Source organism: Astatotilapia calliptera, chromosome 7 (assembly GCF_964374335.1).
Source record: "Astatotilapia calliptera chromosome 7, fAstCal68.1, whole genome shotgun sequence".
In the NCBI taxonomy this organism is placed as follows: domain Eukaryota; kingdom Metazoa; phylum Chordata; class Actinopteri; order Cichliformes; family Cichlidae; genus Astatotilapia; species Astatotilapia calliptera.
In genome coordinates, this window is record NC_137428.1 from 29,099,888 (window position 1) to 29,116,942 (window position 17,055).

The 17,055-nt window shown below is 39.4% G+C and overlaps 1 protein-coding gene across 3 annotated transcripts in view; it reads left to right on the forward strand.

Moving 5' to 3' along the window:
* strbp (spermatid perinuclear RNA binding protein) overlaps nucleotides 1-17,055 on the forward strand; it is a 98,556-nt gene that overhangs the window by 58,530 nt on the left and 22,971 nt on the right. For all 3 annotated transcript variants that reach the window (XM_026174137.2, XM_026174136.2, XM_080304380.1), the window contains exons 3-5: nucleotides 203-382; nucleotides 14,819-15,081; nucleotides 16,353-16,521. In XM_026174137.2, coding sequence (XP_026029922.1) covers nucleotides 380-382; nucleotides 14,819-15,081; nucleotides 16,353-16,521 — 435 coding nt within the window. In that variant the 5' untranslated portion in view covers nucleotides 203-379. The remainder of the gene's footprint in view (nucleotides 1-202; nucleotides 383-14,818; nucleotides 15,082-16,352; nucleotides 16,522-17,055) is intronic.

The window sequence follows — 17,055 nt, forward strand, 5'->3', positions numbered from 1 at the left end:
TGCAAGTGAGTTCAGCTGGCTTAGACAGATGTAGGTTGCAGATGCGAGTATGTGTGGTAAGCATGCAGTCATAATTAATCTGTTTTTTGATTGTTTTTATTTTGTGTCTGAGAAGAAATGGCGTTGCAATTCATCTGTCACACATCCTCTTGTGATCAAACTTTCATCCTTTTCTCCTTCTTCTTTTTTCTCCATCTATCAGAACTTCCCTATTGTAGAGTGGCAGCCAGAGTTAAAGAAGAAGAGCACATGAGGAGCGGAAGCAACGTGGCATCAACATCCTGACCGGTAACCTTGCTTCTGCACCCCACCACGTGCCCGGCAACTCCAGAAGTGACCGTCAGCAGGAAGGAAACAAGTGACCACTCCTCCTGCAGGCATGGTAATAGACTCTGTGTCTGTAAGTGCTGGAGGCTTGTGTGTGTGTGGCTGTGCTAGTGCATTATCGGCAGTAGAGAAAGGACTTCTTCAGATTGTATGATGTAAGATAAGTTGTACTAGACATGACAACAGAGAGTGTGTGTCAGAGATAGAGAGATACTTGATAATAGATTGTGCTGACAGGAGTTTTTGAGTGTGTAGTAGAAAATTTGAACTTAATCATTATTGTTGGGAAAAGAGGAGAAGGGATTGGAAGAGGAAAATGAAGTTATAAAAATGAAGAAGAGTCAAGGAAAAGATGGGTGGTGATTAACAGAAAGAGAGAAAAATGAAGGTTTAATCATCGTTTGGCATTTTCTAGATGACATTCTTGTAACTTTGCAGATTTGTTCTTTTTTATATTTTCATAATACTTGTTCTACATTATTACACCAGTGCGCAGTCACTTGCTGACATGCTGAATGAGGCGTAGATTTGAGGTTCGTTCCTTACATAAGCAAAGGCACAAGTGAGAGAGATGTTACACAAGGAAAAAGATGCCATAAGAAGAACTACCATGTTGTTTAGGAGGAGGAGAGGTTGGCTGAACAGATCAAAGAGAATAGAAGAGGGAGAGGATGACAAGTGGAAGCAGATAAGACCATAAAAACATAAATCAGGGACAGGGGCATGAGACATGAAAAGTATAAAGGATGTTGCAAGAAAAAAGTGGGGTAGAAAAGGAAGGTTAAGAGCCTGAGAGAGGTAGAGGTAGAGCACAAGTGAGAGAAGGGATTGATTAATGGTCTTGGCCTGTGACAGTGGGAGCTGTACCCCTGAGGGGGGAGAGGAGTAGAGCATAAGATGAATTATTAAAAACTAGAACAAGAGGAGAATGGAGGAAAAATGAGGACAAAAACAAAGTAAGTGGAAGAGTGGTTTGTAGAGCAGGGAGAAGGGAAATAAAGAAGGAAGAAAGGGAAAAGGTGCTAGGGAGGATAATCATGAATGATTGATAGAAATGGAAAGAAAACAAGATGTTACTGAAGGTGCTGAGGTTGGACGTTACAGAAGAGGTCACATGACTGAGCTCATAAATAACCAAGCTTAATACGACCAGTGCATGCTTGTGTTGCAAAAACAGTACTGTGATTAATCCCGAGTTTTGGTGATGCAGCAAATACTGACCTTGGCAAGGGTGTCACTGTATTAAAACAGAAAGTACACAAACAGCTTCTTCAACCTCTGAGTTTTCTGGATTTGATAAATACACCTGCCTAAAACTTTGTTTGTGGTTCCTTATTCTGTATTTGTCTACCTTAATGTTTAGGTCCCACTCATACAGGGCTAGAGACTGGTTGTGTATTCCCTTGGCAACAGGTTGAAAGAGGCTGCTGGCTATTGCTAGTTGAAAAAAGCATGAAATGGAAAGTATGTGGTCTGGTTTATGGTGGTGGCTTTCATACATCTAGGATTTGACAATAAAAAATTTGCATTTTTTCCTTGCAGCCGATAGTTGCCAGTGGATCAGTGATCTGTCTCTAGCTCTAAATGAATGGAGCTATCACCTTATCGTTTGGCATTACCAGCAACCTCCAGCAATCCCTAGTTGTTATGAAATGGCTGTGTGCAGGCAGGAAAAGGACGCAAAGTGCACACTCCGGAGACAACGTAAACTCAAAAAAACAGCTTTAATGCCGAACTCAAAGTAACAAACTTCAAAATACAAAGAATAAACGCAGCCATGCAGCCAGAACACGCAGCATGAATGAGGGTAGATAAGGGTAGAGCACAACACGGACACAGAGAAACAAAAGGCTTAAATACACAGAGGGAGCAATCAGGGAATGGGAAACAGGAGGGAAACACAGCTGGGGCAACTCAGGCCAAACGAGGCAAAGGAAGCAAAACCAGACACATTAGCATAAGACATGGACCTTCAAAGTAAAACAGGAAACATAGCACAGACACGCAGACCTGACATGGGGATACAGCAGACAGGGGAGGCAGCAACTATGGATCACAGACAGAAAACCAGAACACTAAAACTCTAACAAAACCCACATAGAAAACCTAAACTAAGAATAAACCTATAACCCATAATATAATGAAATGAACAAAATCAAAGAACCAAAACCGCAAAACACTGGGTCGATGACCCAGGCACCCTAACACTAGTAACCAGTTGATAAATACTCATTTTTCCCTAGCAACCGGTGGTTACCAGTCACCAACCAGTCTCTAGGTGTGTGGGATTGAGGCCCTAGTTGTGTCCTTGTACGTTATTTGTTAATTCCTTCATTTCTGGGGAGTGCACTTTCGAATCTGAAATGTGAAGCACTATTTGTTCATTTGTTTTTTTTTTACATTTAATAGTAAGCATATGAAACTAAATTAAAGTTTGTATGATTTTTATGTTTTTCAAAGTGACATAATCTCATGTTATTTGTTTTTTATACACAATATTCTGGTATATTTTCATGTGCAGATATGCCATTATTTAATACTTTGTAAGTGTGCCCCCAAAACAGTGCAGTGTCAGTTCGTTTGCTTTAAGCACCCAGGTCATTATATTTTACAGGCAAGCAATAAACCTATAAGCCATGCTGACACATTACCAGGAGCAAAGGACAGAGATTAAAAAAAAAGAATCCAATCCTTTATCACAAAGTAGGGTGGGTACTGTAGTTTCGGATTGGGGGGATAAATAAACTTGACTGATTACACCAGGCTTTAGATAAATTAGATGAATGTCATCCTGGCTGAAGCACATTTGATAATATTAATGGCATGCTTAACACGCCATAAGGTTTTATAGTAGTCTCCATTTCCCATTTCATCCCATGTTTATCAGAACTCTTGAGATGCTTGCTATGAAGTACCTATTTGATATTTTGCTGCAGCATGGAGTGTGATTTTTGTTTATATATTTTGATGTATGTGTACCCTGCTATTGTGACCATGTGTGCGTAATTTGAAAAACTGCGAGGAAAAGGGAGTGAACAATAAAACAGAATAGAGGAGTGTGGCAGGCCAGCGTGCCAAGCAGAGTGCAGATAAATCACAGGCTGAATTTTTAATGCAATCTCCCCTAGGCTGTAGTTGTTGCAGAGGAGGCACCGAGATGTTTGTTTTTTTAGTATTTCTTGTCCCTTCACTCAAGGCCTCTATTGTGACAGCTCTTTATCTCCTTTGACTCTTCATGGTTTCATGTGGTGTTAAAGACATGTGACATTTTCACAAGCACCACTTCTGATTTGTTTTTTCCCAGATATTTATAGGTGGTGATTTGTTTTTCTGGGTTTTAGAGTAGCTTCACCGTGGCCTGTGTTGTCAGCTACAGTACATACAAACCTTTGTTTCCTCTGTAGCCTGGTGAAAATATTAAAATCCTTATTTTCTGACCTCCATCTCCTGCAGATGTGTCACTTTTGTTTTCTTTGTTTGGTCCTCTTTTCTCCCTTATCTCATAGTCTCTCCTCACGTTACCTAGTTCTGTGTGCTGAGCACTCACATATCATGTCAGGCACATGCCTTATTAAAAGGAAAAGCACACATCTCATCAGACCCCCCCCACCCACCCCCCCCACCCCACCCCACCCGTGTGAGCAAACACACACATGAAGTACACTGAAAAAAAAATTGGCTATAAATGTATCCCCATCTCCTTCCCAATGCAACTAATATTGCTCCACCAAGTCTTGTCCTTGGCATTGGGTCACATAATTTATAGCATATGGCTACAGAGAGACAGGATAAGTCAGGGGGAGCCTAAAAGAGACTGGCAGTAATGGAGAGGAAAGACATCAGAATCTGATGCCTCTTGTGTGAATTAGCTGCTACTGGCAGGGTGCGTGCCTGGCTGCAACACCTTGAACTCAAATGGTTTTATTGCAGACCATTAGGGACTGAATGAGTGGTGATGGATGGAAGTAATGAAAGTAATGTGTGTGTGTGTGTGTGTGTGTGTGTGTGTGTGTGTGTGTGTGTGTGTGTGTGTGTGTGTGTGTGTGTGTGTGTGTGTGTGTGTGTGTGTGTGTGTCAAACACACTGCATTCGATGTGATTGTGTGGGTTTCATGTGCGTACTTCATCCAAATTTAAAGTGTGATGCGAGTATTAAATATTTGTTGGATTTTTGCTGTGACATATACTAAATTGTCTTGCATCGGTGTATCTGCATGCTAACAGAGTAAACATTAAGCTGTAAATGCTGTGTAATGCAGTTATGTAACATCGGGCTGCCAGCTGGTTAGCTTCACCAGAGCTTGAAATGGAGTGTAATTGGTAAGTGTGTGGTCTAAAAGCTTCATGCTACAATGGCATATGAAGGTATATGTGTACACACATACACAGCATGGTGTGTGCTGGTGGTTTGCAGACAGTTAGGATTTAACTATTAAAAATCTGCATGTTTCTAATTCAGTTTTCAGGAAAGCATGCCAGGTAAAAGTTTACTTCACAATCTTAGTTATTTTGGATGCTTGATAGGCTTGGGTAGTTATACCAGTGCCACCCAGTGAATTTGATGTTCCTCCTTTGGATTGTGCCACAAAAATATGCCATCATAAGCTTGGAGGCATGCTTTGATGGGACAGACTGTCAGGAATCAGCTCCCAATTCTCATCCATAATGTGAGAGCTCTGGTGGTATGGTCTTTGTAGTTAAACGGTAAAGTTATGTTTAAACTGTGTTAATATAGTACATGATTCAATTTTCATCACACCCTTACTATATCATGTCTGGCATTAACCTCCTAAGACACGGACCCTTCCACAGCATGCATTTGTAATTTTTCTTTGATATTTGGGCTGATTGGGACCTGATGAATGTAAAAACAAAGAATTACCAGATTTTTTTTTTTTTACCTGATTCTTGTTTCTAAGAAAAATGAGAGCCATATATGAGGATATTTTTTAAAATTTTCAATAGAACAGTAGCTGTATAATGTCCTCGTAAGTGGATATCAGGCCCTTGTAGAGCAAAATTAAGTATTTTGGTCTAAATAACCCAAAATGCGGTGTCCACATGTGTGGATGCCAGGTCCTAGGAGGTTAACGACCCCTAAACAAAAACAGTCACCAGAGATCATTAGTAGCAGACACGGCTTAGTAACAGCTGCATTACACGTTCCAATTAACAATAACAGTGAGAGAGACCTGAACGTCTCTAAACCTGAACGTCTGCGAGAACAGTCCTGAGATTCATAATAATAACAAATACGTTCTAATACCCAGTAAGCTTTTGTTTATATACTGACTTTATTTTCCAACTGCCATTAAAATGCATACCAAAACATTATGTGCTGATATTGGACAGAAACTGATTTTGACACTGGGGGCTGTTGCAGATATCGAGATCATGATCCTCGTGTTTTAATTATCATGTGTGATACGCACACATGCTCGCAGGACTGGGAAGCATACTATCCAATTGACCTCTAATTTATATAGCAGTCAGGTTTATCTCGGTTATCCCTAACAGACTGATGGTACATCATCAACCTGCCAATGCAAAAGAATATTGATCAAAACGTTCCAAAATCACCTGTGAAACTGAGAAATCTCTAAACTCATTCAGCATACTGATCATCTCACTAAATGTCTACAACATCATGTCAGTACACACTGACTCAGGGGGTTGATTCTTTACAGTGAGCCCTATTTAACTACTCTGATTTACTTGGTGATCAGAGCAGCTGGGTAACAACTCCCCCGCCCTTGCAGGTCGAGTAGTTCTTGCTCACATACATAGATACAGACACTCTCCTCGCAATTTGGTTTATGGCTGCAGAAGCTTCCATTAGCAACAGCTCATAAAGTTTGCAACCGTCGGTCTGTTAAACACTGTTCTGAGAAGACACAATATGTGGTAGTCACTGCACTTTAGGTACACAAAAATACTCTCACAGCAGGTACAATCATTCTCTCTTAAGTAACAAAACTGTTTTGGTTTTATTTTTTTTATAAAGACAATCAATACTTTTTATTTTTTTGCAACCTGCAGTTCTTACATTTTTTTTCATTTGGTCACAAATTAATTCAGAGAAATAAGAGAAATTTTAATTGATAAAAATTGTTCATGTGTTCTGTTTGTTAAACAGCTGTTTCTACATTATAGTACTGTGTTGACTAAGCCTGCTTCTCAGACCTTTTTTTGGTATGTCTTGCTACGTCACCTGGCTGTCTGTGTCCCACCAATGAGGCCATCTCACAGATAACTTAGATAACTTATACCCATAACCTGAGAAGACAGCAGTTGAAACCACACCAAACTGACTGAATTCAAAAATTCAGCCTGGCCGTTTAAGCCTCGGTACTCCAAATTAAGATATGATATCATGGTTTTTATTGGTGGTATATTCTTTAAAGCTGTCTTAATTTACTCCACCAGTTTGTCTTTCCAGACTGTTAGCAATTCACTGTGACTGGAGTGTGTAACCCTGCTAAATGTTCTTGTGACATTCGTTATACTGAGCTGCAGAGGCTGTAAGGCTGCAGTGTTGGTTCGGCATTCTGTTAATGGCTTTAGCTCACTCGCTCTATTGAAAGAGTGTCAGCAGTTGAAATACAAATTGGACTATTTAGTATTAAAGCACCTTAGCAAAGTTGGGATGTTTTGTTAAATATAAGCAGTGCTTTTCAAATTGTTTAAAGTTTATATACAATTTCCTACTGAGCAATCTTGATTGTTTGAGGAAAAGGTATGCTGATTTTGAAGTTGACCAGCACATTATAAATAAGTTGAAACATTAGTGGGGTTTATCAGGCTTCTTTTAATCAGAAAGCAGACAAAAAAGCAGGGAGCATGGCATGCAGTCTGGGGTGGACTCAGACACGGGCCTCTTTAGTGGCACCTGCTCAACCACGTGAGCCAGACAACACCCTAAGTACTGGTGTTTTTACCATTATTTTGCATCATTTTTACAGCACCCATGATATAAGTCCATGACATTTTTGACAGATATTCCAAAGAATATGATATCATAATTCTGAATATTAAACTCTTCTTTCTGTGACAGGTCAGCACACCTGTCAGACATAAGCTTCCACACACATACTCTTGTAATATACCTTCTTGCAGCTGCTTCCTATATTTAGAGTGTATATATTATTTGTTTAATATCCGTCTGCCTGTTTGTGGCATTTTTGACAATATCAGTAATATATTCTAAAGAATATTATAGCAATTTTTTGAATATTAGTTTTAAAATGTATGAGAGAAGTATACAGAAAGGATGATATCCATTTAAGAACCATACTTCCAATGTAATTTGTCAACAGACTACAGTGAATAAAGAACACCTTCAAATTGAGGGAAAAGCTCACAAATCCAAATGCAAACATCAGGCAGGACATAGAGAAAACCTCTGAACAGTATGGTACATCACTCTGTTTTTGTTTTGTTTATTTAAAATAATCTTTAGTTATGAATCCCCATAGCTTCCCTAATATGTTCCATATTTTAGTCTTTTGATGGTAATTTGTTTGTGTGCCAGGATATTGCCCCCACATCAGTTTGATACATTCACTGGCTTTCATGTTAGATTAAATTATTATTGATATTCAGCCATCTGTAGTTGGTAACAACCATACACAGAAATCTGTGTTAAGGTAAATTGCACTAAATGGAATGTTATTAAAAATTTGTGGGCAACTTTCAACTTTCAAGGGTTTTTTTGTTTTGAGGAGAAAATGTTTTCCAATTGTTGCTTGCTGTGTCAAAAGCCTTGGTTTAAGGTTAAGGCTGGGAAGGTACTGGTTGGGTTTCGGGCTAGCATAGGTCCACAGAAAATGAATATCAATCATTGTGATGTCCTGTCAAGTGACAGGAAGACAACTGAGTGTGTGTGTGTGTGTGTGTGTGTGTGTGTGTGTGTGTGTGTCTGTGTGTGTCTGTGTCTGTGTGTGTGTGTCTGTGTGTGTGTGTGTGTGTGTCTGTGTGTGTGTGTCTGTGTGTGTGTGTGTGTCTGTGCGTGTGTCTGTGTGTGTGTGTCTGTGTGCGTGTGCGTGTGTCTGTGTGTGTGTGTCTGTGTGCGTGTGCGTGTGTGCGTGTGCGTGTGTGTCTGTGTGCGTGTGTGTGTCTGTGTCTGTGTGTGTGTGTGTGTGTGTCTGTGTGCGTGCGTGCGTGCGTGTGTGTGTGTGTCTGTGTGTGTGTGTGTGTGTGTGTCTGTGTGCGTGTGTGTCTGTGTGTGTGTGTGTGTGTCTGTGTGCGTGCGTGTGTGTGTGTCTGTGTGCGTGCGTGTGTGTGCGTGTCTGTGTGTCTGTGTGTGTGTGCGTGTCTGTGTGTCTGTGTGCGTGTCTGTGTGTCTGTGTGCGTGTGTGTCTGTGTGCGTGTGTGTGTGTGTCTGTGTGTGTGTGTCTGTGTGTGTGTGTCTGTGTGCGTGTGTGTGTGTGTCTGTGTGTGTGTGTCTGTGTGCGTGCGTGCGTGTGTGTGCGTGCGTGCGTGCGTGCGTGTGTGTGTGTGTGTGTGTGTGTGTGTGTGTGTGTGTGTGCATGAAGGCGGTCCTTGGATTTCAAGTAGATTGATAGTAGCACTCATGCTACACTGTGAATGCTACTTGAAAAAGCTCATCACTTCTGGGCATGTGTTTGCATGCTGTTTCTGGTGTGCGGTTCTCTTTGAGTAGATGTGGGTATGTGTGTGCAGTGAATAAAGGAAAATGTGGGTCTTGGAGATAAGCAGGTCAGCTTTACAGCTTACTAACAGCACACTGTTAGACTTTTCATCGCCACTTTACGGTAACATACTGGCGTCACTGTTGCCAGCGTCATACCGTGACGCCGTGTTACGGTAGCTTACCGTTCTGCAGGATGATACCGTTTTTTGCTGGTGTGGTATAATACTCTTGGACAAATTATGGTAACGCACCGTAGCCTTTTTTACGGTATCTCACTGGCGACAGTGACGAGGGTTAATGTGAACAACCTTTCGCTTCACAGTGGTCCCAGTCTTTCTGCTTGTCCCAACCTTGGAGGTACATTTTGTTCCCTCTTCAGGGTTTATCCTTACAAAAAACCTCGCACACGCTGACTTCTGGTATTCCAGGTTCAATACATAGAATTACCAAAGAAGACTGACATTGCATCAGCAAAGGTGTTCTCTTTGTCCAGCTCAACAATTACATGCCCCTCTGCACTCACCATCCAGCAGGTGGCCGTCATTGAACTTTGTCCTTAAATGTATAGGGGCAACATGTTGTCATTATGCAACATAAAATAATTTCAATACTTCACTTCTGCACACTGTCTAGATAGTCATAAAGCAAATAGCTATGTACAGTTAATTATTAATGGCCTTATGTACATAAGTCCGTTTTAACATATTATAATTGTACATAATTGGGAATTATTCTGCCCATTAACCCTTTAGAGCCGGTCAGAGCGGGCACGCTCTGTTTTGCGTAACTATTTTAAAATCCCGGTAGCTCTGCAACCACGTAAGCTAGCGCAATAATTTTTTTTGCATATGAAACCGGAGGAGTTGTACTTACATCTTATGCCATCAGCTTTCCTTCCACATAAAGCTTTGCAAAAACTGCATAAAAAGCACTTGCAGCAACAAAAACATAATATTCCAGAAACACGCATTGCCGATCCGATCAGCTGTTCAGAACACTTCCTACGTTGGAATAGACGTCAGCGCGAACTTTTGCATGTCCGCCATTACCTGCCCGAAACCGGAAGTGGCGTCATTTTCGCGGAAATGTAGTTTTTTTTACCATCAGGGCCTCATGGGCCTATACTGGTGTTTTTAAAAGTTATATTTGACTTTATGACTTTCTGTGTCTTTTCTGGGATGCTTAGGACTCATATTGCACTGCTGGAAATAGTTTATTTTGATGCATGTGCTGCTTTTTTGCAAATTTGCAGTATAATATTTATTTTAGTTTTTCCTGCAGTATATAAAAATTGGTGTATTTCAAAAATAAAACTATGAAGACACTCAAAATAAATTTCCTGTGGTAGGAAACTATTTTATGCAACTTTTTTGTATTTACAGTTTTGAGGGATACGCCTCTTAAATTTCTCTAACTAGAAATATATGTTAAAAAAGCAAAAACGATTTTCTCTTTTTTTGTAGTTTATTGCACTTTTTTGCAATTTATGTAATTACTATGTACTTAATGAATACATGTTATTAAAATCTGGGCTATAATTGTTGTATTGATGTATAGCAACTTGAAATGCTCCCAAAAATGGCACCACACCATGTAAAAATATAATATAAGCTCTGGCGGACTTGGTTCTATGGTAGGTCTTAAAGGGTTATTAAACACACCTAACAAAGAGTCAGCCCAGTTAAATTACCGGAGATGAATCAACTGTATGGTTATTTTGGAGTTTATAGTTTGTGCTGCTGTTAAACTTTACAGTATTGACTTCAGTATTTTTGCTGTTGGTGTAGCTAGACTACTATGTTGATCAGTAATATGTAATGTGAAATTTGATATTGTTACTTTGCTGGAGTCACTGAGACACATGTCCAACAACCTTGGTTTATAAAGGAAATTACAGAAATTTGAGCTAACAAAACAGAGACTGGATACCTGTGTCCACGAAAAGCTCCTGTGCCAAACAGAAATTTTAATATGGTCTAATTAGCTCTATTTCATAAATGACTTCTTACCAACCACAATCAGCCTTGGGGTGCTTGGCAGGCTTTTAACATGCAAACTGAACAATATAAATTTGCGTGCAATGAAGCCACAAAATTTAGAAATACACAGTTGCAAAGACTTCAGTGACCAATTAGCTTTCCTGAATGACATATGCAAAAAATAAGAGTATTGTGAATAGGGACCAATTCCCAGTTTTTACATGATCAAAATTATTCACAAAAGGCTTCAATAAACAGAAAATGTGTGCCGACAAGAGAACAGTGCACACCTGAAAACACTGACCAGCTAACAGCTTTAAGCATTTGGGCGCAACCTCAGTAGTTCACCAATTCACCTGTTGCAAACGTCCAAGTTTCTTTTAAGTCTCATAAATCCTAAATAAATAAATAAACTATTACCTAACTAGTCTTTTAAGTCTCCACATTCATAGATATTGACATGTTGTCTTAGCATTTGAATGAAAATATCCTGGTAGGGTAGCTTAAAAGTCAAAACAAACAGTAATAAGAACGCATTTCGGACTTCTCTCGAATAAGTGAAAAAAACACTTACCTTCAGACTGATTAGCTGGTTCCGATCCAACTTTAATGTGTCCCATGTCAGTCCGTTTTAGGGAAGAAGTGTTAAGTGGTTTCATTTAAATTTGAGATACTCCCGCATGGACGAGCAATTTGGAGTCTAGCAGAGTTATCACGAATAGCATATGATCTTCAGATATAATCCAATCAACCTTGCATTTAACCCGATTGAACATCCAGTTACCTCTGACTACTTTTGCACATGTTAACGATCTCATCATCACTCTGTGCTGCAGCGAACTGGATCTGTGGCACAGAATAGTTGATGGCCATGTTGTTCTCCTGCTTTGCAGCTTTGTTTGAGTCTGAATTGCGGCTTAAACGTGCAAAACTAAGAGAAGCAGATCAATATTTTCTTCTTGTTGTTATTTAATGGTGGTTGGCAACCAGCGAAAGGAGCATTAACCACCTCGAGCAATATTTTCTATCCCCATTGTTGTTTAGAAAGTGAATACCCGACGTGTGCGCCATACGTCACGTTGTACGTCAGGTGAAGGTGTGGTGTCGGCTATCGCACCTGTCGCATTAAAAAGCTTTAAAAACGTAACAATCGCTTTAAAAACACAACCCAACGCGCTAAACTGTGATAATGTGTTACATTATCACGTATATCAGGACATCTCTTCTGAACCAAGACGAAGTGGTGCTACAAAGGAATTATTTCTTTAGGAGAGTGCATTTCATAGCAGTCTGGCCTGCAACAAAATGCATCGCTAAATATACAGTTTCTGCTTGTCCCAGGATTTATTAATTTTGAGAGTGAAGTTGTAGAACTGATGCTGGTTAGTGGTGTAGGTTTCATGGATGTGACACCTTAACTTGTGTAAAATGACGACCAGAGCATATTATTAGGTTAGTTCACTGTAGTTAGGCAGAGGTGTCTTAAAAAGTACCACCTTATACAAAACAAATGAAGGTCCAGAAAGAATAAGAAGAGAAAAAAAGGAACACCCTGCTAAATTAAGTCATTTTTAAACATTACTCTAAATGTAGCTATTAGTATTTGTTGCTGGCCATACAAAAAATAAGTATACTTCAATTATATTTCCCAAGTATACCTTACCTAGTACGTATACTAATAATGCTTCTTGGGACTATATTGGCCCCCGTTTTAGTACATAACAGTATTCTTGAAATTAACTTTTAGATGTACTTTTTGTTCACCATAATTGTACTAGCATAATGTCATAATGTCTACAAGAGTATAATTAAAATATACTCGACTCTATCACAATACTAACCTTACAAGTATACTATTAATTAATAGTATTACTAATGTTTCACATTGTTTGACTAAACAAATACATTTATTAATATATGAGGTTCCATTCAGCTCAAGGAATTAAATTTTAGTGTGGCTGCAACTTACTCCTTAAGTTAAAAATGATGCTGTATATTGTAGTTTATATGTTATACTACTTTCACAGTGAATCACATTTTATAGTAATACACTCTGAATGAGGATTTAAGTAATTACTCTTAGATCTACAGTAGAAAACAACAGAAATCCGGATGGTGTAATAGTATAATCTCAGTAACATCACCAATTGTTACATTTGCTGTTTTTACAGCTGTTTTCATGAGTACGGTGAGTTACCATAAAAATAATGTAATCTCATGGAATTTTCCCACAAATACATGCAAATTACAGTACTAAACTGCAAACTGTTGATTTTGCAGTACTAAGCTATGGAAATGACTTCAAAGGCTAACAGTGCACCCTCGTTTTGAACTGTATGTGTCGTATGCACCTCGGGCTCCCCAGAACAATATGATAACCCCGGCTGTTTAAAAATGAACCCCATCCTTAAGATCCAAGCAATCATGAAACAATATCTTGACTTCTTTTTTAAAACTTTTACATTTTTTTTTTAAAACAGGAGAAAGCAAAGCGAGGGAAGTAAAAATAGACAAACCGAAAATAATTCCAATGATCATAGCAGTAAAAGAGAAAAGTTGAGAAAATAAGCAAGATGAAAGCCACAGTGATGACTCTAGTTGATGTTCTATTTTCATGTACGGTCACAAAATAATCCAGACAGTGAAAGAGAGCTGAAATTGAGATTATAACAGAAGTGATGTTGCTACTAACCATCCAAGCACTCAAGAACAGAACTGAAATAATGTCTTACAACAGATATTAATTATCTCTTGTATGAGTATTCCTGTTATTAATTAAACAGCTGCCGCAGAGATTTTACATTATGTGTATTGCAGCAAATTTTATGCATTGATAATAGATTGTAATACATTTTCAATACAATTATGCTGAGCAAAATTAGAATAGCTAATGCATAACACTCAGATGTTTAAATACTTTAGCACTGCAGTTTTTCCCCGCTGAACAGTTAGCCTTGTAAACCTCTATCTACTCTGTGAAAGGATGAGGAGTGTTTTCATATGAATCCACATAACCACCGCGGACCCATCTGGGTGGTATTAACTGCAGGACACAAATCACAAAGGCACCGTTCCACCTGCTCCTCTCCTTCTTCTCTTTACGTCGCCAATTTGTCTCTGAATTCAGCCTCTGGTCGCACAAGCATTTCTGTCATTTATCCTTGTTAAAGATTCTGCACTGCTCCCTTCGCACTCCTCTGTTGTTATCTATTCTCTTCCTTCTTGGCTTCGGTGGTAGGTGCCTTCTATATTCTGTCATTTACCCTCCCTCTGTGCTACCCTTTTCTGAAGCCTTGCACCTGATATCTTTCTGCTGTGGTGTTCCCCCTTAAACCTCTTACCAAGTAGAATCGAGCATGTGAAGAGCTGACATGAATTCCCAAGGCCAGAATATCTGAGTGACATGTGGAATGGACTCAGTGAGATGAATTTCTGATAGCCATGTGTGCGTGTGCATATGTGCTAGGGTTAGTGGCAGTAAATAGGAGCTGTCACGGAAGTTAGAATTGATTTCTTTCCTATAAAAGAGATAACATGTTCTGTGAGCACAAAAGCAACTTGGGCAGACAAAAAAGCCAGTTGCACGCACACTTTGTGGGATAGCTGTGTTGCATTTTAATTTTGTGTGAAAGGCTTTTTTGGGTTTTGTTGTTTGTTGTTATTATGAATAAAGTGAGTCCTTAGCAGGGAGTCCAAAGTGTTTGTTTGATGGATTAAAGCTCAATCTGCTGTTAAAGAATGTCCTTGCTGCAGGGAAAGGAAGGTGTTTTTATGCGTGTTCGTTTACAGGTATGCAAGCCCGTGTGTTAGTGGTTCCTGTGCGTTTTAACCTCTCTGTTATTTGTCATCCTCCCTTTCAGAGGTCCTTTCGTTCCTTCAGTAACGATGACCGCCACGTCATGGCGAAACACTCCACCATCTACCCCTCCTCTCAAGAGCTGGAAGCAGTTCAGACACTGGTATCCACTGTCGAGTGTGCCCTCAAACATGTCTCTGATTGGCTGGATCAGAGCAGCTGCGAAGTCCACAACCAGTTTGACAGCCAACCAGCAGACAGCACAGAGGAGGACGACCCTGGTGTTGAGCCCAGCGAAGAAACTGAGGATTCAAGTGATTGCTACAGGTAGGCAGAAGAAACGCACAGTGGGCTTTAATTCATAATTTTTGTTGATGTTTTTTTCAGTTAATGGATTATTTTGTCACTCAAACACAAAATAATTATTTTGTCAAACCTACAAACCATAACCAAAGACGTTTAATGTATTACATCAGCAGTTCGGTAAATATACCTATGCCTTTAAAGCTCACTAAAAACATTTTGACACATGAGCTTCGGACAACATCAGCATAATAATAATCAATCAAGTGTCTCACTACTAAAAATAAAGTTAACATGGGTCTATGCCTGGATGGAGCATGCAGGAGGCATGGACACATGACATCCACGCCAATGCTACTACGGACAGTTATCTGCTCTATCCTCTGAAATTTGCATTCTCACATTTGGTGCCTCCTAAATGAGCGTTCACTCCTCTTTTAAACACTAAAGTGTCAAGTGTACAAGTTGTGGATTTAGTTTAGGTTTTGTACAGAGGAAATGACTTCCTAGAGAGATGTCATCACTTACTTTGAGCCACCAGGGACTTTAGAAAAGATAAGATTGTTCTATCTCTCCACATGTTGAGGAAATTCTGTGGCAAATAGCTGCATTTTTAAAAAGAAAGGCACAGTTGAGAAGCCTGAATTTCTTCATTCTTACGTCACATAAACAACTTTAGATTTGTTGTTTATTCTTCTTTTGCAACCTAGAGTACTGAGTCACTGACAAAAAAATGTTGGCACTTATTAGTGTTGTTTACTTCTCACAGAGACTGTTCATGCTAAATACTTTTTTATGCAGAAGGAAGAAATAAGTTAAACGCACTTCTCTGAGGTAGAAGGAGCATATGTTGCTCAACAGGAAATGAAACGGCCTCCACTGGGGGCTCCTTCTTCTTGAATCTTTTTATTAATGGTTCAGTAGTTTTCATTGATATCTTGAATTGCCTTGTCTGATCTTATTTTGCTGTGTGAATTGGAATTTTAGTATTTTAATCTTTCAAACACTTTTGTGTTTGTTAGAGATTCAGATATTACGCTGATAAAAAGAGGTTTGGATCTCCCGTTGAGTCGACTTCATGCCTGCAGTGCAGTTCTGTTTGTCAGGTCTCGCACAAAATTGTAGGTTAATTTTATAACAAGGTTATTTTTCTCTTTCATCGTATTTAACTCCCTGAGAACTAAGCATGGATTCTGTCTTTGATATTTACTAGTTATGAATTAAAATGTTCATATGCACATAGCTTAAAATCTCATACAAGAGAAGACTTTATATATTTATTTATGTGTTTACAGGGAGTCCAGCGGTGGCGGCTTGTTGTGTGGAGTGATGAGGATCGGCCTAGTGGCCAAAGGACTCCTGATCAAAGGCGACATGGACCTGGAGCTGGTGCTGATGTGCAGAGACAAACCCACACAGACATTGCTGGACACTGTCTGTCACAATTTACCCACACAGATTGAGGTTAGAGACACACACACAAATGCACCGAGGCATGCATGCTTCTCTTGTTTTTTCACGTTCACCTTTAATCTTTGCATTAAACCCACAATCACATCGGTCTGACAAATGTAATCCAGGAATGCACTATATTTACATCACACTCTTCTTCAATGTCAGAAATTAAGCCGTTTAAATAAGCTTCTACATTTTCTTCCTGAATTCACCAGCTCTCACTGTGTTGTGCTTGTGAGTGTTGAGGAGAGTGTCATGAGTGGTAGCGTGAGCATAAGTAGACAAGTGACAGCAATATTGTCAAGTGAGAAGGTGAGAGGTGTTTGAGTATGTATGAGTCATGTGTGATTAATACTCTCGTCATTATGTCAGTGTCACATTTCCTCATTAATAAGTCATGGCAAAGAAGTAAGGTCCTGACTTTCACACATACAAGATACACACACATACACTTACAAACACACACACAATACAGCTCTCTGAAGGACAAGTATCTCTTTTTTACAACCTGTGACTTTGACCCCTGTTTGTTTTATAATCTAG